General features: G+C 41.1%; 1 protein-coding gene across 5 annotated transcripts in view; it reads right to left on the bottom strand.

The window, feature by feature from the left end:
- Positions 1–6,182: 6,182 nt before the first annotated feature.
- MAVS (mitochondrial antiviral signaling protein) overlaps positions 6,183–23,610 on the bottom strand; it is a 58,658-nt gene continuing 41,230 nt past the window's right edge. For 4 of the 5 annotated variants that reach the window (XM_056553515.1, XM_056553565.1, XM_056553521.1 and 1 more), the window contains exons 8-11: positions 22,677–22,775; positions 20,001–20,099; positions 15,243–15,314; positions 6,183–9,036 (exon numbers count right to left, since the gene is read on the bottom strand). In XM_056553515.1, the coding sequence (XP_056409490.1) occupies positions 8,401–9,036; positions 15,243–15,314; positions 20,001–20,099; positions 22,677–22,775 (906 nt within the window). In that variant the 3' untranslated portion in view covers positions 6,183–8,400. The remainder of the gene's footprint in view (positions 9,037–15,242; positions 15,315–20,000; positions 20,100–22,676; positions 22,776–23,610) is intronic. The other variant, XM_056553569.1, reaches the window with a different exon arrangement.

Here is a 23,610-nt window from a genome sequence, read left to right as displayed (position 1 = left end):
GAAAGCCATGTCGGGATTTTGCACAGCCAGCACTTTTCTTTAAAGTCTCTCAATGTAAAATGGTCACCATTGTAGGTGGGAAGCACATGATTCCCCAAGAAGACAGGTGCCGCAACAGGGGCTCCCAACACATAGGGAGAGACTGAAGGATGACTTGTTGGGTCCTGCTCCGCCTGTGATGGAGGTCTTGCTGGAATTGAAGGTAGAGCACGTCTTTGTGAGGTAGAAAGTGTTGGTGCAGGCGGCAACACCCTTCTGACTTGGGGTGGAGACCCCATTGGTGGGGCCACCGAAGCATCGCCCCCTTGCTGTTCAGAGTGGGACTGTGGGGCTGCAGGTTCTGACATCTCTGTATTTGGTATGCTGGCCCTTTAAATAGATCTTGAATTCCTAGGTCCCAAGGAGATACGCAGTTGTTCTCTAATCTGGAACTTGAGAGCGTAGATTTCAAATTTGAGAGCGGTGATTTGAAACTCAATAGCTTTTAATTGAAATTTGAGTGCGTTGATCGGCAGCTGAAGTGACTCTATATAGGACTTCAATTCGGCAACTTGTGTCTCAGAGTCCCGTACTGTTCCGGATCCTTACAGTTTCCAACCCGTTGTCGCACTCTGCACCTTTTCCCACGCTGAACTATCTCTCTTTGTTGGTTTCCGGCACTAGACTCCAACAAAATGGCCGCCGCGGCACCGAGGGCGTCGGTGGGCGGGGTCTCTGGATCACGAGCGCAGGGAGGCCCCACGCTAACTTCAGTTCTTCCTTTCACAGCTTGTAGCTCTGCTGTACTGTTTCGCCTCCCCCCTTACTTTACATGCGCACTTCCTCCACACAGCAACGTGTGCGCAACCCCTTATTCCGGAGTATAAGTCACAGTACATGAATAAAGTTCGTTCTCTGGGGGGAGTACACTTTCACTAGTGGCGACTGTCGTAGGCACACACCCGAATCCTGTTCATGATGCCAAAAAGGCTTTGTGGTAGGCCTCTGGGGTAGTGGTAGTGTAGTCAGGGTTTTGCTTTAGTATATCAGGGGTTAAGGTTAACCCTATAGTTCGTGACGCCAGGCTGAGGGCTAGTATGCTGAGGTAATTCTCCGGCCTATCGCCGCCCTTCCCAGTAACGATAGGTGCATGCAAATAATGACGGAAGGTCCACAAGGTAGCTGAACTTGAACTTGGATAAACTTTACTTAAAGGATTGCGGTACATCCAATGAACAGTGACAGTCTCATCAATACAGTCTCTATACACTTCAGTGACTGACAGTTGTTGCGGACCTTGACTTGTATTATAAATCTCAGAATTTAGGGTTAATTGCGAAGATCCGTCCGGATTTAGGGGATAGATAAGGTCCGGTGATCTTGCAGAGTGCTTAGGGATTGATACACTCACGGTTTGGTAATGATCAGCTGTCCCCGCAAGACTCAGGCCTAAACTCACTGATGACAGCAGCACAGATCCTTCTCTCATCAAAGCCTGGGAACAAGAGAGCGAGCTATGGCCGCCACTCCCTTATATGGGCAGGGGCAGGGCCATTTTAATTGGTCCGAATATCTGTCACTCACTGTTACAAGGAATTGTGAGCGCAAAAAGTCATAGGGACCTCCAAAGATCCTTAAGCAAAAACCATAGAGTTTACCTGATCACGTGACCCGCAGGTCCTGCTACGCTCCGTACAGGTAATTAACCACTTATATACATTTGTACAATTACATTTATAGAAACTCTGAGTAAACTGTAAGATAACTAATATCTAGATGAGAGGTGACAAGGGGTGGACTAAATAAGAAGGACCCCGACATCCTAGGGACTCTGGCTATGGGGACCTATATACAGGTACTGTATAGGATGCGGTACCGGGACAACACATATATATATATCTATATCAGTGTTTCCCAACCAGGGTGCCTCCAGCTGTAGCAAAACTACAACTCCCAGCATGCTGCTGTCCGGGAATGCTGGGAGTTGTAGTTTTGCAACAGCTGGAGGCACCCTGGTTGGGAAACACTGATACTAATAATGATTTTACAATATACGTAGAGGTGTCACAATTCACATAATGATGTCACAATATATGTAACGATATAATGAAGCCACAATATACAGAACGATGTTTTAATGATGTCACAAGGTGCTTAATGGCGTCACAATATACGTAACAATGTAATAGTTATGGCACAGTAAACGGAAGGATGTCACAATTCACATAATGATGTTATGATGATAATGTCTCAATATAAGTAATGATGTCACAGTATACATAATGATGATAAAATATCCGTAACGGTGTAGAACGGTGTAGAACGTAGACTTGTAACGATGTCACAGTTTACACAATGATGTCACAATAGGCATAAACGATGTCATAAGGATGTCACAATACGTGCAAGACTGTCACAACACACACAATGATGTCACAATGTACCATAATGTCACAACGGGCATAATGATGTCGCAATGATGTCACAATGGGTATAATGATGTCGTAATGATGTCACAATGTGCGTAATGCGGTCACAATGTGCGTAATGATGTCACAATATATATGATGATGTCACAATGTACATAATGATGTTAGAATATATGTAACAATCTCATATTGGAAGTCAGAATTTGAGCCCAGGAAGTGAACCAATGAGACTTTTCAGATACTATGTTGACCTCTCAGGGTACCTTGCGTTGACTGCGGTTTAAAGGGGCACTCTGGTGGAAAACTTTATTTTATTTTTTTATTTTTTATGAACTGGTGCCAGAAAGTTATACAGATTTGTAAATTACTTCTATTTAAACATCTTATTCCATCCAGTACTTTATCAGCTGCTATATATTACACCGGAAGTTATTTTCTTTTTGAATTTCTATTCTGTCTGACCACAGTGCTCTCTGCTGACCCCTCTGTCAATTTTAGGAACTGTCCAGAGTAGGAGAAAATCCACAGAGCAAACCTCTCCTGCTCTGGACAGTTCCTGACATGGACAGAGGCAACCGGGAGAGAGCACTGTGGTCAGACAGAAAATAAATTCAAAAAGAAAAGAACTTCCTGTGGAGCATACAACAGCTGATAAGTACTGGCAGGATTAAGATTTTTTAACAGAAGTAATTTAAAAATCTGTTTAACTTTTGGGCACCAGTTGATTAAAAAAAAATGTTTTCCAGCGGAGTACCCCTTTAATAGCCAAAGACTGACTTGGGTGCCCTTGTTGACTCCGCATCATGGCAAACAACGTCTCGAATTGGCCAAGAAAAAAACATCTCCGGGCCTTGAACACATGACAGAAGGTTGTCTAGAGTGGAAAGCCCAATTTCCACTTAAGCCATACAGATAGCCAGGTCCCTCTCTGGCATTAAAAGCATGAAGCCGTATACTGTGAGTGCACTGGGGTTCAACAGGCCAGTGGTGTTGTGGTGGTCTGGAGTTTTTCCGGCCCTAGGAACATTGTAATCATACCATCTGAACCCATATCTTCCCAAGTCTTCCTAAAACACTGTGCCGTCTTTCAACAGGACAATGGTCCATGTCATGAAACCCAAAAGGGTTTCTGCTGGATAGTCTCCTACATAGTCTCCTAGATGGTCTGCTTGATAGTCTCCAATTGTGCCGCAGGGGTTCAGATCAGACCCCTGACATGTGTGGCACCTGTGAGTTTATTCTCTGCATGCCGGGATTGCTATTTTTTGGTCATGCAGAGGGTTAAACTTCCAGATCGGTCTAAATTCCAGTGCCGGCAGTTGCTGGCAGGTGTCGACTGTAATATACAGCTGACACCCGTCGCATATAGAGGGGCTTAGCATCTATATTTAATTACTCTCAACTACTGTAAAAAGGTGTTTTGGTTTGGCAGTTATTAAGAGATTAAACTTAATGGTCTCCTGTCACAGGAACATAATGATCGCATATGTACTGGGTGACTGGGCAAGAGGGCCCTAACTACTATGAGTGAGCCTAACTACTACATGGGGACACAGAGGGGGCCTGACTACTATATGGGGGCACAGAGGGTGCTTTACTATATGAGGACACAAAGGGGGCCTAACTACTAAATAAAGGCACAGAAGAGGCCTAACTACTATATGGGGGCACAGAGGGTGCTTTACTACATGAGGACACAAAGGGGGCCTAACTACTAAATAAAGGCACAGAAGAGGCCTAACTACTATATGGGGGCACAAAGGGGGCCTAACTACTGTATATCGGCAAAGGGGGGCTTTACTACTATATGGGGCACATAGATGGTTAAAATAATATATGGGGGACACAGAAGGAGTCTTTCTACTACATGGGGCTCATAGGGGACCCAACTACTATAGGGGACAAAGGGGCCTAACTACTAAATGGGGGCACAGAGGAAGTACTATTTGGAGGCACATAAAGTCTTAAAATCATGGACACAAAGTGGACATTATTAGTCTGTGGGGCAATACAGATGGGGAGAGTGCTGGAGTAAGAAGCCTAAATGATTTCTTCAGGATATTCTGATATTCTACTCTGTTAGAGGGGCTTTACTGAGCTTTCTCACATTGGGATACATGTAGGTTACATTCTGTTCGTATCTCTACAGTAACTGCTATTTTCTGTCTGGGGAAGCCTTAGAAATTGAGGAACAGGGCAAAACTTCTCAAAAATTCTATCTTGAGACATTGACCTGTATCTTGACCTACACTCAAACAGGAAACATGAGGTTATGCTCAGTCATGCTGCACATGTGGCACCACGTGCAATACCAGAAGGGATCAGAGACAAGAAGAATCCTTCAACTCTTTAAAACTTTCCTCTATAGCGCAACCATGCCAGGAATTATTTTCACATGCATCCTGTTCCTTGGCTCACCATGATTCTGCCTGGTGGCCAAGGGTCAGTAGACTGTGCTACAACCCTGTGACCTTAGATAGTGTATAAATATGCTTATATTGCAAGAATATTCTAGTAGCCTTTAGGACTTCCTTTGAGATTTAAATCCACAACAAATCATCACAGGATAAAGTCCATTAGGTAATGAAATCGTTCTGCAGCAATATAGGCCTACATAGACAGGATGACTTCTTGCAGTTGCTGCACATAAGATGGACATGCTCTGAACAGCCCATTCAACCTTGTTGAGAGATGTCTTTAGATCTGGGTAATGTGATGACCAAGCAAAAGTCACTGTAATGTTCCTGGAGCCAACCCAAGCGATCAATAAGTCCTATCAATGCAAAAATGGTACCGTTAAAAACTTCAGATCACGGCGCAAAAAATTAGCCCTCATACCGCCCCATACACGGAAAAATAAAAAAGTTATAGGGGTCAGAAATGACAATTTTAAACGTATCAATTTTCCTGCATGAAGTTATGATTTTTTCCAGAAGTACGACAAAATCAAACCTATACAAGTAGGGTATCATTTTAACCGTATGGACCTACAGAATAAATATCAGGTGTCATTTTTACCGAAAAATGTACTACGTAGAAACGGAAGCCCCCAAAAGTTACAAAACAGCGTTTTTTTTCCAATTTTGTCTCACAATGATTTTTTTTCCGTTTCACCGTAGATTTTTGGGCACAATGACTGATGTCATTACAAATTAGAAATGGTGTCGCAAAAAATAAGCCATCATATGGATTTTTAGGTGCAAAATTGAAAGAGTTATGATTTTTTAAAGGCAAGGAGCAAAAAACGAAAATGCAAAAACGAAAAACCCCTGGTCCTTAAGGGGTTAATACATTTTTGCTCTTTTGACCACTGGAGTCTTTTCTTCCTACTTCCCTTAAACTCAGTGGCCCTGAAACCACTCTGATGATCTAGACAATCCTTGCGAAGGAACAACAAGTTGTGTATTTAAACGTGTTGGATGAACACCATGTATGTAGCTGCAGTTTAGTTGACTGTGCACCTTGATTTTTAACATCTTCCTTTTGCACCTTTACTCAACAAGTTGCATCCAACCACAGGATCCCCCCAGAAAAAAAAAACAACAACAAAACAGTGCTTTGTGGACTGTCACGATCACACCCTATCGGTCCAGCCAAGACATTAGAGAGAGTGTGATGGTGCAAGGGTTAAAGCCACCAGACCTCTGGGTATCCACTACAAGTCCCAGCAAGTCACCAAATTAACCCTTAGATAAACGTGTTTTACCAGAGCCTCCTTCAGAAAGGTGAGCTCATATATTTAGAGATCAAAGACCAGAGCTGATTAATAAAACATTTAATCTGATAAAAGGTATCACTGTGCCGACTATATAAAAATACAGAAACAAATGACATACAGTTACAAAAATATATAAAAGAGTTTAGCAAGACAAGTTCAGAAAACAAAAGATGAAGTTCTTACAGCATGATGGTATCAGTTCATGAGTGAGTGAGAGTGCTGTTCTTAGGATGGTCTTGTCAGCTTGGGGCACAGCCTTGAACAACTCTGAGTCTAGCATTGTTTAAATATATCTGCTTTCTTGGGAGGGAGACTCCATTCCCCCCTCCCCTCTGATCCCACCAGGGGGTCTTCTCTCTTCCTGGCCCCTTATCTGTTTGATTATATGATGGGACCAGAGTGCATGACTTCAAAAGAGCCTTTGACCTCAAAGGAGATGTAAACAAACAGCCAGACCCCCCCAATACTGAAACATGCATAGAGCTTGAGGTCTTCTATTCATCATAGCACTGCAACAATGTGAGGGGGGAAGTGGTCCCCCAGCAGGCTTCAGTGATGTCATGCCTGCTGGGAAACACCCACTTTCTCCTGCTGGGAGATTGCACATGTGATCAAGAATAAAGGTATAATACAGGGCTTTTGAAAGCTCTGAATTTTTTTTTGAAGGGTAGGAGGGGTGTTAGTTAGTTAGAGGAATAGTTAGGAAACATAGCCTGAGTTAGTTTAGAAAAGTTTTTTTAACTTGCTATTCGTGATTTAAGCCTGTTTACGTGGTTGGACATTGACTTAGGGTACGTTCAGACTGACAAATATGTGCAAGGAATTTGTGCTGAACAAATCCGCTCAGAAATAACAGTTTTTTTTCTGCGCAGAATGTGCGCGGAATTCCGCACAGAAATCAGTGCAGAGTTCAGCGCGGCATAGGAGACATTGTAAAAAAAATAAAAAATTTTGCACGAATTCTACGCAATTTCCGTGCAAATTCCGCGCAAATTACGTGCGGAAGTGTGGCGGCCTGAAAAAAAATTTACATTGACTTCTATGGAGTTACGACGCGAATTCCGCATGAAGAAAGAACATGTTCATTCTTCATGCGGAACGGAATGCAGTGACAGAATTCCGCTAGCGGAAATTCCTCAGTGTGAACTGAGGAGCAGAATTTTCATTACATACTAAGGGTTTTTCACTGCTGAATGATTTGGAGAGGAATAAGCAAGCAGGATTACTCGTGGAAATTCCTCTCCAAACCCTCAGTGTGAACATACCCTTCCAGGAAAGATACCTGTAAAGAGACGGTCTTTATACCTTTGAAAGAAGTTAACATTATTGGAACTCCTGGTACTAGGCAGACAGCAGCAAGTATTTAGTTGCGTAGCAATAAGGTTCCATTCAGCAGATTATAGTGAACAATCCTATTTTTATTTAGAAGCAGCAGATTTTTATAAAAATGATACAAAGACATAAAATAAGGCCGAAGATATTTCGGTCTAGACATAAAGCACCTTGAGGGCATAGTAGCTGGTGTATGAAAAGGTGGGTTGAAGACCTCAGATATCTTTTACTTATGTATTTACATATATACATGGAGGCAGCTGTGCTTGAATGAAACAGATAGTGCTGTAGGAATAGTGATGGTGAGTGCGCATGTAATATAGGCAAAAAAAAAAAACTAGAAGGTATATAGAAGACTTGTATGTGTGCAGTGCAACCTAAGTGTCATTGCACTCCATGGGAGAAATACCTAAACCCAAAGTTCATCCATTTGTAAAGATTGGAATGCTCACTGGAAAATAGGCTTACTCCAAATAATAAATCCTGTGACATGGAGATTTTTGGGAAAATCCTATGAAATCATTTGTGTATTTATCATACACATAAGATCAGTATTTCCCAACTAGGGTATCTCCAGCTGTGGCAAAACTACAACTACCAGCATGCCCGGACAGCCTGTCCGGGCATGCTGGAAGTTGTAGTTTTGCAACAGCTCGAGGCAGCCTGGTTGGGAAACAGTGCATTAGATAGAAGTCAATGAAAATCAGCAAGGATCTAATGGGTACAAAGATCCTCTGACTATCAACCAGGTGAGGAGAGAAAGGCTCCGGACTATTTGTTTTCAGCTCTTCTCAGTATTAGCCATTCTGAGTTAGGTAGAGGCTAATTGTAGAATACGTTGCGGTAAGTGCTTCATCTGTACCTCAAGGAAACAATAACATACGTATGTGAACGAGTATAGCAGCTTCTTTGTTCTTTTAGGTTTGGAAGCCCTAAATGCATCTAGTTGTTTCGACTCTTCCATAGGAGGTATAAAGAAAGACAGAGAGAAGCAACGGTGATGGCGATCAAGGCTCTTCTTTCGTAATCCCTTCCTTCGGGCTTTTTGCTATTCTCTTGCGCTTTTTGATCATTTGACTCACCGGCATCTGGAGTTTTCCTTAGTCTGGTCCTTAGAGCAGAGTCATTGTTCTCCATGAGGTCCTCTTCTGGTGTGTCTTCGTACTCAAGTCTATAGTGCCTGACATCTCCAATGTCGAAACTATTCTCCTCCGGATGCCTCGATGAGGACTCATCCAGTCGCCTGTTACGTCCTGAGTCAAACGTGAAGTCATTCTCCTCGGGACTCCTTCTGTCCTGTATCTGGATGCTTCGGCTGTTTGGGGTGTTTACCGGTGGAGCTTGATTCCGTTTGATGGGTGTAGAAGACCGGCCACCAGCATTGATCGATTCGCTTCTCTCCGTACAGTCACTGATTTGTAAAACAGGTGCGTGGGACAGTTCCGATGATGCTCCACTTGAGTTGATGGAACCTACGAAGTCTGGTGTAGACATCAGTACTCCTGGTTTTGATAAGTGTTCCTCCTCCTCCTCATCATTATTGTTGTCCAATGGTCTGCAAGATGATCCTGAAGGAACCTAAAAGGACATAATTAAAACATTATGTGGTACAACAGAATTCATATGGAATCAATCCAATTTGTAAAAAAAAACTAAAAATAAAACAGTTTCAAAATACCATGAATGTCAAGAGTAGTAAAGGGGATAATGGGGGAGATTTATCACTACCTGTGTAGAGGAAGAGTTGTGCAGTTGCCCATGGCAACAATCAGATTGCTTCTTTCATTTTATACAGGTCTCTTCAAAAAATAAGAGAATTAATCTGGTTGCCATGGGCAACTGCACCACTCTTCCTCTACACAGGTAGTGATAAACCTCCCCCAATGTCATCAACCCTGGTGGTCTAAGGTAGCAGGGAGAACCATTTCTGATTCCCGTGTGGTCTTGACTTCTTTTTGCTATGATAAGTTTTCGTTTTTTTTTCATTCTCCCCTTCCATCCACAGTGTTATTATTTTTATGTTGATGGAAATATATGAGAGCTTATTTTTTTGTTAGACAAGTCATACTTTTTAATAGCATCCTTTTTTTTAACCATATAATGTATTACGAAACTGGGCACTGTCAGATTCAAAAACTTTTTATATGTTCGCAAAACATTAACTTTTCTAATATACTTGGTAAAAATATGAATCTCCTTTTTATAGAAATCATGGCTTAAACAAAAGCCCACTAGGGGTCCCCATACCATCCAGAACATAATCCTGTCCGGCTGCAGCAGCATCTTTGTCTTAGTTGAAGTACAGGCCAGGACAAAGTCTAGTAAGTGAGGGCGGGACTAGCACTCCTCTGTGCTCACTCCTGTCCTATCAGACTGCAGCATGAAAATAGAGGGGAGGGAGTTACAAAGCAGCCTGCAGTGATTGGATGAAGAGACCCAGCACAGCAGAGTCAGGAAGGAAGTGAATGCATGATGAGTGAGGGCGGGCTCGGTGCTTGCCTCAGACACACTCCTTCCTAAAAAGTGGATGTTAGAGTGAGGGAGCAGCAGAACGGAGAGATTTGTAAGCCAAATACAGTAGCTGGACACATAGAATAGACATGTCAAGCATCAGCATGGCCTAGTGAGTAACATATAGAAGCATAATTTTTTCTGTGATATGACAGGTTAGCTTTATCTTTATTCTGCGAGTCAGAACAATGATAGTGATACAACATTTATATAGTTGTTATGTTTTACGACTGTGTCGCTCACATGCTTCTGTGATTGGTCGAGGTCTAAACACTTAGACCCTAGCTGATAAAAACTTTTGAAAAGTCGCTAGGGTATTTCAAAAGTTTTTTTGGGGAAATCTCAGGTATCTTTTAAATATGAAATAGCTTGAACCGTGCACTGCAATTCTAGTGTATTGCAGTGTACTGTCATTTTACTAATCTCCTATACACTTTGGCTATTATCATACACTGAGGTCTACATTTTAACCCCTCAAGGGAGAAGATGTGTAAAGGTGTACTCCGGTGGAAAACAATTTTTTTCATATCAACTGGCTCCAAAAAGTTAAATCTTAACCCTTCCAGTACTTATCAGCTGCTTGAATTTCTTTTCTGTCTGACCATAGTGTTCTCTGCTGACACCTCTGTCCATGTCAGGAACTGTCCAGAGCAGGATAGGTTTTCTATGGGGATATGCTCCCCTCTGGACATTTCCTGACATGCACAGAGGTGTTAGCAGATAGCACTGTGGTCAGATTGGAAACAAATTAAAAAAGAAAACATCTTCCTCTGTAGTATACAGCAGCTGCTAAGTATTGGAAGGGTTAAGATTTTTTAATTAAGTCATTTACAAATCTGTTTAACTTTTTGGAGCCAGTTAATATGAAAAACATTGTTTTCCACTGGAGTACCCCTTTTAACCCCTTAGGGACTCAGCCCATTTTCAGCTTAAGGACTCAGCCCTTTTTTGCAATTCTGACCACTGTCACTTTATGCATTAATAACTCTGGGATGCTTTTACCTTTTATTCTGATTCTGAGAATGTTTTTCCGTGACATATTCTACTTTAACATAGTGGTAAATTGACGTCGTTACTTGCTTCCTTTCTTCAACACTGATGTTAAAATTGAGACATTCGCCAGTATATCCTTATATGAAGGACATACCAGAGCCCGCACACCAACGCCAAGGTTTCTCAAATGGCACGGGACCTAACACTAACCTACCTGTCCGTGATAAGCAAAACAGGGGTCAGTGTAGTCCACTGCAGGCATCCTCCATTGTATGCATTTTATGCTGGGGATCGCCCCTAGCAATGGACTACAAGGGCAGGATCTGCTCCCCCAGTATAAATGCACAACTGCATTTGGGGTTGAGCACCTCCAGCCATTTGAGACCACGTTTTTTGTTGTTGTTAAAATTTTATACTTGGAGGTGTGTAAACTCCATATGTAATGCACCTGGAACATTTTCCAGGCAGCATGAAGGTAGCACCTGTGAGGCCATGCACCTATATTAGCCAACTTAGGTGGGGCTTGCAGTTTGCCTTCATCCTCCCATTGTATGTGTGCTTAGTCATGCTGGAGGGTACCTGGGAGGACTCTGTGAGTCGACCTAATGCTGTTGTAATTGCCCACTGGCCCCTGTTTTGCTTATCACGCACTGGTAGGATTATCATTATGTCCCGTGCCATTTGAGAAACCTTGGCATTGGTGTGCGGGCTCTGGTATGTCCTTCATATAAGGATATACTGGCGAATGTCTCAATTTTAACATCAGTGTTGAGGAATAGCCAATGTCACTGTATACATCTACCACAGTAGTGCACCTATATACCTGTATTGTATTGTTCTAATTGTTACACATCCACACTGTTTATCTGGTGGCACTTGTAGTCCGCTGCAGGCATCCTCCATTGTATGCTTTTTTGCTAGCAACAGACTACAAGGGCAGGATCTGCTCCCCCAGTATAAATGCACAACTGCATTTGGAGTTGAGCACCTCCTGCCATTTGAGACCACTATTTTTTTGTTGTTGTTTGCCTCCTATCTAGGTGAAAAATCCCCAAATTTAATGAAAATTTTTAATTTTTCTAACTTTTCTAACTTCCTGCTTGTAAGGAAAATGGACATTCCAAGTAAATTATATCTTGATTCACAAATACAATATGTCTACTTTTTGTTTGCATCATAAAGTAGAAATGTTTTTACTTTTTGAAGGGGCTTCAATGGGCTTCAAAGTATAGCAGCAATTTTCAAAATTTTCAGGAATAATTCAAAATCTGAATTTTTCAGGGAGCAGTCCAGTTTGAAGTGGATTTGAGGGGCCTTTCTGTTAGAAATACATAAATGACTCCATTATAGAAACTGTACCACTCAAAGTATTCAAAATGAAATTCGGAAAGTGTGTTAACCCTTTAGGTGTTTCACAGGAATGGCAGCAAAGTGAAGGAGAAAATTCAAAATCTTCATTTTTTACACTTGCATGTTCTTGTAGAGCCATTTTTTGAATTTTTACAAGGGGTAAAAGGAGAGAAATCCCCCAAAAATTTGTAACCCAATTTCTCTCGAATAAGGAAATACCTCATATGTGTATGTAAAGTGCTCTGTGGGTGCACTAGAGGGCTCAGAAGGGAAGGAGCGACCATGGGATTTTAGAGAGTGATTTTCGGGGGAAATGGTTTTTGGAGGGACATGTCGCATTTAGGAAGACCCTATGTGCCAGAACAGCAAATAAAACCCCACATGGCATACTATTTTGGAAACTACACCCCTCAAGGAACGTAACAAGGGGTACAGTGATCCTTAACACCCCACAGTTGTTTGACGACTTTGTTAAAGTCGGATGTGTCAATGAAAAAAAAATTTTTTTTTACGAAAAGATTTTTCCCCAAATTTTACATTTTTACAAGGGGTAATAGGAGAAAATGCCCCCAAAATTTGGAACCCCATTTCTTCTGAGTATGGAAATACCCCATATGTGGATGTAAAGTGCTCTGCGGGTGAACTACAAAGCTCAGAAGAGAAGGAGCGCCATTGAGTTTTTGGAGAGAGAATTTGTATGGAATGTAAACCGGGGGCCATGTGCGTTTACAAAGCCCCCATGGTGCCAGAACAGTGAACCCCCCCCCCCCCTCCCCACACACACACACACCCCCCACACACGTGACCCTATTTTGGAAACTACACCCCTCACAGAAGGGGTGCAGTGAGCATTTACACTTTTTTTTGGAACAGTAGGCTGTGCAAATGAAAAATTAAATTTTTCATTTTCACAGACCACTGTTTCAAAAATCTGTCAGACACCTGTGGGGTGTAAATGCTCACGCTTATTACATTACGTGAGGGGTGTAGTTTACAAAATGGGGTCACAAGTGGGGGGGCTTTGTTAACACACATGTTTGTAAACTGGAGGCACACTTGTTGCAAAACTCTGGGAGTTTGTTACTTAACTCTGTGTTTTGCAATGTGCCTCCAGCTGTTGCAAAACTACAACTAGGTCTGTATTTGGAAAGGATAGCAATGGGTTAAAATTAGAATACAAAATATATTGTTGAATACTGAGTCTATGCTGACCTTGCTGTAGCTTTCCCTCCCTCTCCCCCACACATCTGGGGATGAGAGGAGATACTCAGGACTTTCTTAGCCTTGGTTTCCAGATAAGGTATGGTGCATGAGGTTCAGCTCCTGATGTTTTATAAACATATTTGGGTCTGGAATGGTTGGTTTAACTGAGTACTGCAAAAATCTAGATGTTAAAAGTTGATGAAAACTAGTGCTAAGAGTACTGAAGTGGTTAAAGGGGTTATCCAGGAAAAAACTTTTTTTTTTATATATCGACTGGCTCCAGAAAGTTAAACAGATTTGTAAATTACTTCTATTAAAATGTTTTAATCGTTTCGGTACTTGTGAGCTTCTGAAGTTAAGGTTGTTCTTTTCTGTCTAAGTGCTCTCTGACGACACGTGTCTCGGGAAACGCCCAGTTTAGAAGCAAATCCCCATAGCAAACCTCTTCTAAACTGGGCGTTTCCCGAGACAGGTGTCATCAGAGATTACTTAGACAGAAAAGAACAACCTAAACTTCAGAAGGTCATAAGTACTAAAAGGATTAAGATTTTTTAATAGAAGTAATTTACAAATCTGTTTAACTTTCTGGAGCCAGTTGATAAATAAAAAAAAGGTTTTTCCTGGAATACCCCTTTAATTCCTTTTGTTGGATCTTATTATGCCAAGGACAACAGTAATAAAATGTTACATCTCCCAGATCTCAAGAACGCTGGTTGCCGGCGGCGGGGGTCGTGATGTCACGACCACGCCCCTCGTGATTTCATACCACGCCCCCTCAATGCAAGTCTATGGGAGGGGTCTCCACGCCCTTTCCCATAGACTTGCATTGAGGGGGCATGGTGTGACATCACGAAGGGTGTGGTTGTGACGTAACAATCCCCACCGCCCGCTCCAAGTGTTCGGAACAAAATGTTCCGAACGATGGGGCAGCGGAGTACCCCTTTAACAACTTAAGGACCCAGGGCGTATCCGTACGCCTGTGGGAATTTCGGTCCCCGCCGTGCGCCGGGCGGGGACAGGACCAGGGTGACTGCTGATATCAATCAGCAGGCACCCCGCGCAAATGCCCATGTGGGGTCATTAGACCCCCCCATATCGGCGATCGGCGCAAATCGCAAATTAATTCACACTTGTGATTTTTGCCGATTCCGGGTCATACGGGTCTATGGTGACCCGGTGACCCGGAATATAAGGGGGATCGCGGATGTCTAAGACACCCACGATCCCCCTGTAGGCATAGGAGTGAGGTGGCAGGGGTGCCACCCCTCCTATCCCTGCTATTGGTCTGCTATTGATCGTCGTTAATAGAAGTAATTTACAAATCTGTTTAACTTTCCGGAGCCAGTTGATATATAAATAAAAGCTTTTGCCTGGAATACCCCTTTAAGCTCATGAACGGGGGCCTATAGTTAAGCTGCCTTCCATAGGCACCTGAGATATTTATCATAAGATGCCGAAGAGGTAAGTGGTACCAGGTTTGTGGCCTCTCCTAGTGCAAGAGCTCTATTCTATTCTGTAGGCAATATTGCTGGTTCTATTGTACGAACAATGATCAGTTTCATTTTTAGAATCAGTTTTATTATTTGGACATAAGGCGCTAGGTAGTGTACACTCTATGCTGCTAATCTCTGAACAATGTATGGCGGAACATTTGCAATACCTTTAAACAACTGAACCTTGATATTTTGGCGTCCGTGTCTAATCTATACTGCACTATAGATTCTCACCTGTTGACTTGGTGACCGTTCTTGGTTTACAAGACGGTTACTTGCTGGACTCCTGTCTGGAACGTTGTTCACCTTTATTAAAAAAATATTATTAGAATATTATTAGATCAGATTCCTTTTTCAGCAGTCACTGGTCACTTCATTACTGACACCAGCTGAGAATCCTAAATGAACTCAGATCCCACAGAAGACCCCATAACTAATTCTAATCCGTGACCACATCCCCACAATATTTAAAGGGATACTCCGGTGGAATTTTTTTTTTTAAATGAACTGGTCACAGAAAGTTAAACAGATTTGTAAATGACTTCTTAATCCTTCCAGTACTTATCAGCTGCTGTATGCTCCACAGGAAGTTCTTTTCTTTTTGGATTTATTTTCTGTCTGACCACAGCGCTCTCTGCTGACAACTCTGTTTGTGTCAGGAACTGTCCAGAGCAGGAGCAAATCCCCATAGCAAACCTCTCCTGCTCTGGACAGTTCCTGACACAGACAGAGGTGTCAGCAGAGAGCACTGTGGTCAGACAGAAGTGATCAGACTGGAGTACCCAGCTTGCTTAATATATCAGACCCAAACCAGAGATTTATCAAACCCCAGACCCCTAAATTTTATTAGATACCAAACATCATAAATTTATCAGACCTCAGACTAGACCCCCTAAATTTACAAGACCACAGACTAGACCCTCTAAACTGATCAAATCTGAGACCAGACCCCTTAGATCAATGTTTTCCAACCAGGGTGCCTCCAGCTGTGGCAAAACTAAAACTCCCAGCATGCCCGGACAGCCTTTGGCTGTCCGGGCATGTTGGGAGTTGTAGTTTTGTCACAGCTGGAGGCACCCGGGTTGGGAAACGCTGCCTTAGATTTATCAGACCCCAGATTATACTGCTTTAATATAACAGATACATATGCAGACCCCTAAATTTATCACAACTCAGACCAGACCCCCTAAATTTATCAGACCTCTGGCCAGACCACTACATTTGTTAGACTGAGACCAGACCTTCTAAATGTATCACACCCCAGACCAGACCCCCTAAATGTTTCAAATCCCAGACTGGACCCCCTAAACTTATTAGACTCCAGACTAGACAAGCTAAATTTATCAGATTCCAGACTGGACAGCCTAAATTTATCAAAACCACACCAGATCCAAATTGATCAGACCCCAGACCAATCAAACAAAAACATGGGGGCTCAACCTCTATATCAATGTGCATATCAGGGTGCAAAACAGTATAAACCAATAGCCATATACAAAACGAAAGGAGAAAAAAGCAGATACACTAAAGTGCAGTGCACACCTATCAATAACAACAATATTCTGTAAAAAATATTAATCTTTATAAGTGAATGATGTACAAAAATTCATGGATACATAAAACACACAGTACAATTAAAAACAATTACAATTGCTCTAACCAGAGTAGCCTCCTACAAAAACATAAGGGGAGGATATAACCACCTCAAGAGGGCGCATCTACATAAATGGTAGGCAGATAATACTGCTCAGTCCGTCCAAAACCCCAACCTTTGTCTTTATATAGAATCCTAAATTATTTCCTTCAGACATGTGACCTCATTATCACATGTCAAACAGGAAGTGCACAGTGAATCATCATTATTAACATAACCCCGCCCACCAGACCCCAGACCAGACACCCTAGAATTATCAGGCCCCAGACTTGACTCCCTAAATTTAATAGATACAGACCCAGACCCCTTAATTTATCCCATCTATGACCAGACCCCCTAAATCTATCAAACCCCAGACTAAACCCCCTAAATTTATCAGACACCAGACTAGACAGATCTAGTCAGATTCCATGCTAGACACAGTAAATATATCAGACACCAGCTTATATCCCTAAATTTATCGTAGACTAGACCCTCTAATTTAACAAACACCAGACTAGACCCCCTAATTTAGCAGATCCCTACAACACACTGCCTTTGGTAGGCACCTGGGAGTGGAAAGTGTTAATAGATTTGTGGCCTCCACTAATGCAGAAATCTTATTGTACTGAGTAGGCACTATTGGTTGGCACTGATATGGTTGGTTCTGTGATGTCCCAGTACAGGACGTGGTCCTGCACTATACCTTTAGGCCCTGTGAGGTTGAGCGCCTCAGTGACCTGGGGACTCCCCTGTAAGGTCTCCCCCTGTTGATTTCATAGAGGTGTGTATGTCACTTTAATTAATGCCTAGACAGGATCCCTATGTATAGTTAGTATAGAGGACCTGGGGGAGGTCTCAAGGACCTGTGTAAGTCTGTCACATGTTATGTTATTCAGTCACATGATTTGTTGTCACATGTTCTCCCAGAGAGCACCAGCTTAACCTATGATCCGCAGCTTGACCAATGGGCTTTAGTCCAGCCCCCCACTATATAAAGGGGCGGCCATTACAATTTTTTTCTGCTGCAAGCTTCAAGTCTTTGCTGAGCACAGCAACCACCAGAGATCTCACTGCAAGTGATCAGCATCTGGAAGACCCCACAAGCTACAGTCATTACAGTAAGTCTCAAGTCTATGTCTGCTGTCACTGAAGCTAGTCAAGTCCTGCACATAGTCAAGTCAAGTCTAATCTCGAGTCAAGTTAACTACAGGTATAATTGGTCCAGCAAGCTGCGAGGTCCTTCTGGGTCCTGGCCACCTCTCTGGGAATTCTGGCCATAGCTGTGAAGACAATTCCATCTGTGTTATACTCAGTAAAGCCTTCATTCGACCATAACAGGTTGTGGACTCTCATTTCACTACTAGCAACTGGGATAGCAGAGAATCCGGGCGTGTGGTGTTCCGGAGCCCTAAAACCACACTGGCGTCACGAACACCAGGAGTTAATACCATCAAGCTCCCGGGATTAATACCATCTGATCCCACCACTCACACCACTACACCCGTGGTCCCGCCATACACCAGTGGTCCACCACAGTTCTATTATCAGGGCATAATATTGTGCAATTATTTGGGCATTGTAAGGTTAAATAATTGCAGTGCTTTGAAAGTACTAAACCTTGGTATTTGGTATCTATCCATCTATATCAAATCTATCTATCTCATATCTATCCATCTATATCAAATCTATCTATCTCATATCTATCTATCTATCTCATATCTACCTCTATCACATCTATCTATATCTATCTCATATCTATCTCATACTTTATCTATCTCATATCTATCTATCTATCTATCTATCTCATATCTATCTCACATCTATCTATCTATCTATCTATCTATCTCATATCTATCTCATATCTATCTATCTATCTCATATCTATCTCATATCTATCTCACATCTATCTGTCTATCTATCTATCTATATCTATCTATCTCATATCTATCTATCTATATATATCTATCTATCTGTCTCATATCTATCTATCTATCAATCTATCTATATCTATCTATCTCATATCTATCTCACATCTATCTATCTCATATCTATCTCATACTGTATGTATCTATCTATCTCATATCTATCTCACATCTATCTATCTCATATCTATCTCATACTGTATCTATCTATCTATCTATCTATCTATCTATCTATCTCATATCTATCTCACATCTATCTATCTATCTCATATCTATCTATATCTATCTCATATCTATCTCACATCTATCTATCTGTCTATCTATCTATCTATCTATATCTATCTATCTCATATCTATCTATCTATAACTATCTATCTCATATCTATCTATCTGTCTCATATCTATCTATCTATATCTATCTATCTATCAATCTATCTATATCTATCTATCTCATATCTATCTCACATCTATCTATCTCATATCTATCTCATACTGTATCTATCTATCTATCTATCTCATATCTATCTATCTATATCTATCTATCAATCTATCTATCTATATCTATCTCATATCTATCTCACATCTATCTATCTCATACTGTATGTATCTATCTATCTATCTCATATCTATCTATATCTATCTATCTCTTATCTATCTATTTATCTATCTATCTCATATCTATCTCACATCTATCTATCTATCTCTATCTATCTCATATCTATCTCACATCTATCTATCTCATATCTATCTCATACTGTATGTATCTATCTCATATCTATCTCACATCTATCTATCACATATCTATCTCATACTGTATCTATCTATCTATCTCATATCTATCTCACATCTATCTATCTATCTATCTCATATCTATCTATCTATCTATCTCATATCTATCTCACATCTATCTATCTGTCTATCTATCTATCTATCTATCTATATCTATCTATCTATCTATCTCATATCTATCTATCTATATCTATCTATCTGTCTCATATCTATCTATATCTATCTATCTATCTATCTATCTATCTATCTATCAATCTTTCTATATCTATCTATCTCATATCTATCTATCTCATACTGTATGTATCTATCTATCTATCTCATATCTATCTATCTATATCTATCTATCAATCTATCTATCTATATCTATCTATCTATCTATCTCATATCTATCTCACATCTATCTATCTCATATCTATCTCATACTGTATGTATCTATCTATCTCATATCTATCTATATCTATCTATCTCTTATCTATCTATCTATCTCATATCTATCTCATATCTATCTATCTATCTATATCTATCTATCTCATATCTATCTATCTCGTATCTATCTATCTCGTATCCATCTATCTCGTATCTATCTATATATCTATCTATCTATCTATATCTCGTATCTATCTATCCTATAATATGGTTTCTCACCCGTTGATTTGGTGACCATTCCCTGTTTGGTGTTTCTTGAGCATCTTCTCGGTTCACAGGACGGTAACTTGCTGGACTCCTGTCTGGAATGTTGTCAACCTTGAAAATATTACCAGAATCATATGAGATCACAACCTTTACTTACATAATATTGGAGAAGGGGGGGGGGGGGGCTGAGCACTAATAATAAAACCGGGGTGCAATAGAGTGTCCATATATAGACACTATATTAAAAAGAAAACACTACACACTCTATGATGAATGCACACACAAGCACCGGAACAATATTTAGAGTAATAACAAAAATATATTTATTCAATAAATATATTTTTGTTATAACTCTAAATATTGTTTTAGACAGTGAATCTTTACTGACAGACACATCGCATTTTATTATATACCCCAGATGAGAATCTTAAATTGATCAGACCCCAGACCAGACCCCTTTAATTTCTTCAGACTCCTACAACCAAGCTGCTTTCCATAGGTACTTGAGATGCTGAAGAAGTTAGATAATAAAAATGTATCAGACCCAAGACTAGACCTCCTTATAATAGACACCAGACTAGACCTCAAAATTTAGCAGTTCCCTACATAAGCCGGCCGCTAGTCTCTGCTAGATTCCGGACTCATGCTGGCCTGGCATGAGTCCGAAATCTCAGACTGCAGCCGGCCCACGTGACGAGCTCAGCGCCGCTCCCTACCCATCAATCAGACATGGCAAGCCACGTCACCAGTCTCCGCCCCCTGACCAGGAGAGCCGACGTGTGCTGGCCAAATGTCAGTGCAGCGCTGCCCTACAAGAAGATAGGATCGGGTCTGCGTTCCAAGAGTCTGATCGAAATCTTCTATTGAGAAAATAATTTTGCTAGATTTTTTTATTCTACTGGGAAACTAAATACATGGGCAAATAAATTTAGAGACTATAGTTTCACAAATAGGGTGCCTCCAGCTGGTAGTGGTAGAGTTGCACCAGCTGGAGGCATCATGGTTGTGAAACACTGCTGTGTGCTGGGCCTCTATGCGCTCCCGAGAGGGATCACCGCATAGAGGAAGAAGGGCGGATGTGAGCCCTGGCAGGCATCAGATGACGTTGCGTCTGCCGGGCCACACCCCCTTCCTCCCCTCGCTCACGGCAGGAGACTGAGCTGCCGAACAGGATCTGAAAAAGGTATAAATGTAGGGGTTTGAGGCAAAATAATTACAGGGATAGAGTCAGTGCAGATGGGGAGGGGGATTAGGGAGAGTTTATCTATCTATCTATCTCATATTTATCTATCTATCTAATATCTATTTATCTATCTCATATCTATCCATCCATCTATATATCTATCTCTCATATATCTATCTATCTCATATCTATCTATCTAATATCTATCTATCTCATATCTATCTATCCCATATCTATATATCTCATATCTATCTATCTATCTATCTATCTATATATCTCATATCTATCAATCTCTCTATCTATCTATCTATCACAATGATTCAGCAGCACACCAAGAGATTCCAAAACAGCAGTGGTTTAATTTCCCATGTTCAGATACAACGTTTCAGCAGTATCTCACTGCCTTTCTCAAGCCTCAGTCTGCACCCACCCACTGTACTTTCTTGGATGTGCTGCCTTCACCTCGTGTAGCTATATCTATCTAGCTCATATCTATCTATCTCATATCTATCTCATATCTATCTATGTATATATCTATCTATCTATCTATCGATCTCATATCTATCTATCTATCTCATATTTATCTATCTATCTATGTATATATCTATCTATCGATCTCATATCTATCTTTCTATCTATAAATAAACAGGAGAATACAGCAGCACACTGCCAGCACAAAGATACAGATACAACATGAAATGCTATATTGCTACAATGCAAAAAATGAAAAACTTGAGGTGCTTTGCTCACCATTTGGTGGCAAAATAGTTTGGACCATCCCACCGCGATAAGGTGACCTCATTGGGATGGACCCTACACTGTGAATGTACCTCTGTGCAATCAGTTACTAGGCTTGCAAGGTCTGGAACATCCAGCACCTTATAAAGATGGGTGGGGTGCAGGAGCCATCATGGAGGTAGCCACTCCCCCATATGTATAACACAAACAAGGATAAGTTGGCCAGCACATACTGATACCAAACTAATGCATGGACCTGGCATACAGGTGCACACTGCTAGGCTAAATATACATAAGCAGGAGAATACAGCAGCACACTGCTAGCACAAAGATACAGATAAAACATGAAATGCTATATTGCTACAATGCAATATGCAAACGGTGAGCAAAGCACCTCAATTTTTAATTTTTTTGCATTGTAGCAATATAGCATTTCATGTTTTATCTGTATCTTTGTGCTAGCAGTGTGCTGCTGTATTCTCCTGCTTATGTATATTCAGCCTAGCAGCGTGCACCTGTATGCCAGGTCCATGCAGTAGTTTGGTATCAGTATGTGCTGGACAACTTATCCTTTTTTGTGTTTATCTATCTATCTAGATATCTCCTATCTATCTATCTATCTATCTATCTATCTATCTAGATATCTCCTATCTATCTATCTATCTATCTATCAATCTCATATCTATCTATCTCATATCTATCTATCTCATATCTATCTATCTATCTCATATCTATCTATCTATTTATCCTATAATATAGTTTCTCACCCATTGATCCTGTGTCCTTTCCATTTTCGGTTCCTTTTTAGCAGTTTCTGGGTTTACAAGACGGTTACTTGCTGGACTCCTGTCTGGAACGTTGTTCACCTTTATTAAAAAAATATTATTAGAATATTATTAGATCAGATTCCTTTTTCAGCAGTCACTGGTCACTTCATTACTGACACCAGCTGAGAATCCTAAATTAACTCAGATCCCAGAGCAGACCCCATAACTAATTCTAATCCATGACCACGTCCCTACAATATTTCTGACCCAAGCCCAGACTAGACCCCCTAAGTGTATCAGTCCTCAGACTGGATCCCTAGATTTATCAGGCCCTAAACTAGATGCCCTAAATTAGTAGACACTAAACCAAACTCCTAATTAAGCAGATCCCTACAACAAACCTGAGATGTCCAAAACGAGATGTGGAAGAGGTTTAAAGGGGTACCCCGGGAGAAAACAATTTATTTTAAATCAACTGGTGCCAAGTTAAACAGATTTGTAAATAATTTCTATAAAAAAAAAATCTCAATCCATCCAGTACTTATCAGCTGCTGTATGCTACAGAGGAAATTATTTTCTTTTTGAATTTCTTTTCTGTCTGACCACAGTGCTCTCTGCTGACACATCTGTCCATTTCAGGAACTGTCCAGAGCAGGATAGGTTTGCTATGGGGATTTGCTCCTACTCTTGACAGTTCCTGACATAGACAGAGGTGTCAGCAGAGAGCACTGTGGTCCGACAGAAAAGAAATTCAAAAAGAGAAGAACTTCCTGTGTAGCATACAGCAGCTGATAAGTACTGGAAGGATTAATATTTTTATTAGAAGTAATTTGCAAATCTTTATAACATTCTGGCACCAGTTGATTTAAAATAAATTGTTTTCCACCGGAGTACCCCTTTAATAGACACTATTGCTGGTTCTATTACATGGGCA

Source organism: Hyla sarda, chromosome 1, assembly GCF_029499605.1.
Source record: "Hyla sarda isolate aHylSar1 chromosome 1, aHylSar1.hap1, whole genome shotgun sequence".
NCBI classification, from domain to species: Eukaryota; Metazoa; Chordata; class Amphibia; order Anura; family Hylidae; genus Hyla; species Hyla sarda.
The sequence above is the reverse complement of the archived record's forward strand: the minus strand, read 5'-3'. Positions and strand labels throughout refer to the sequence as shown.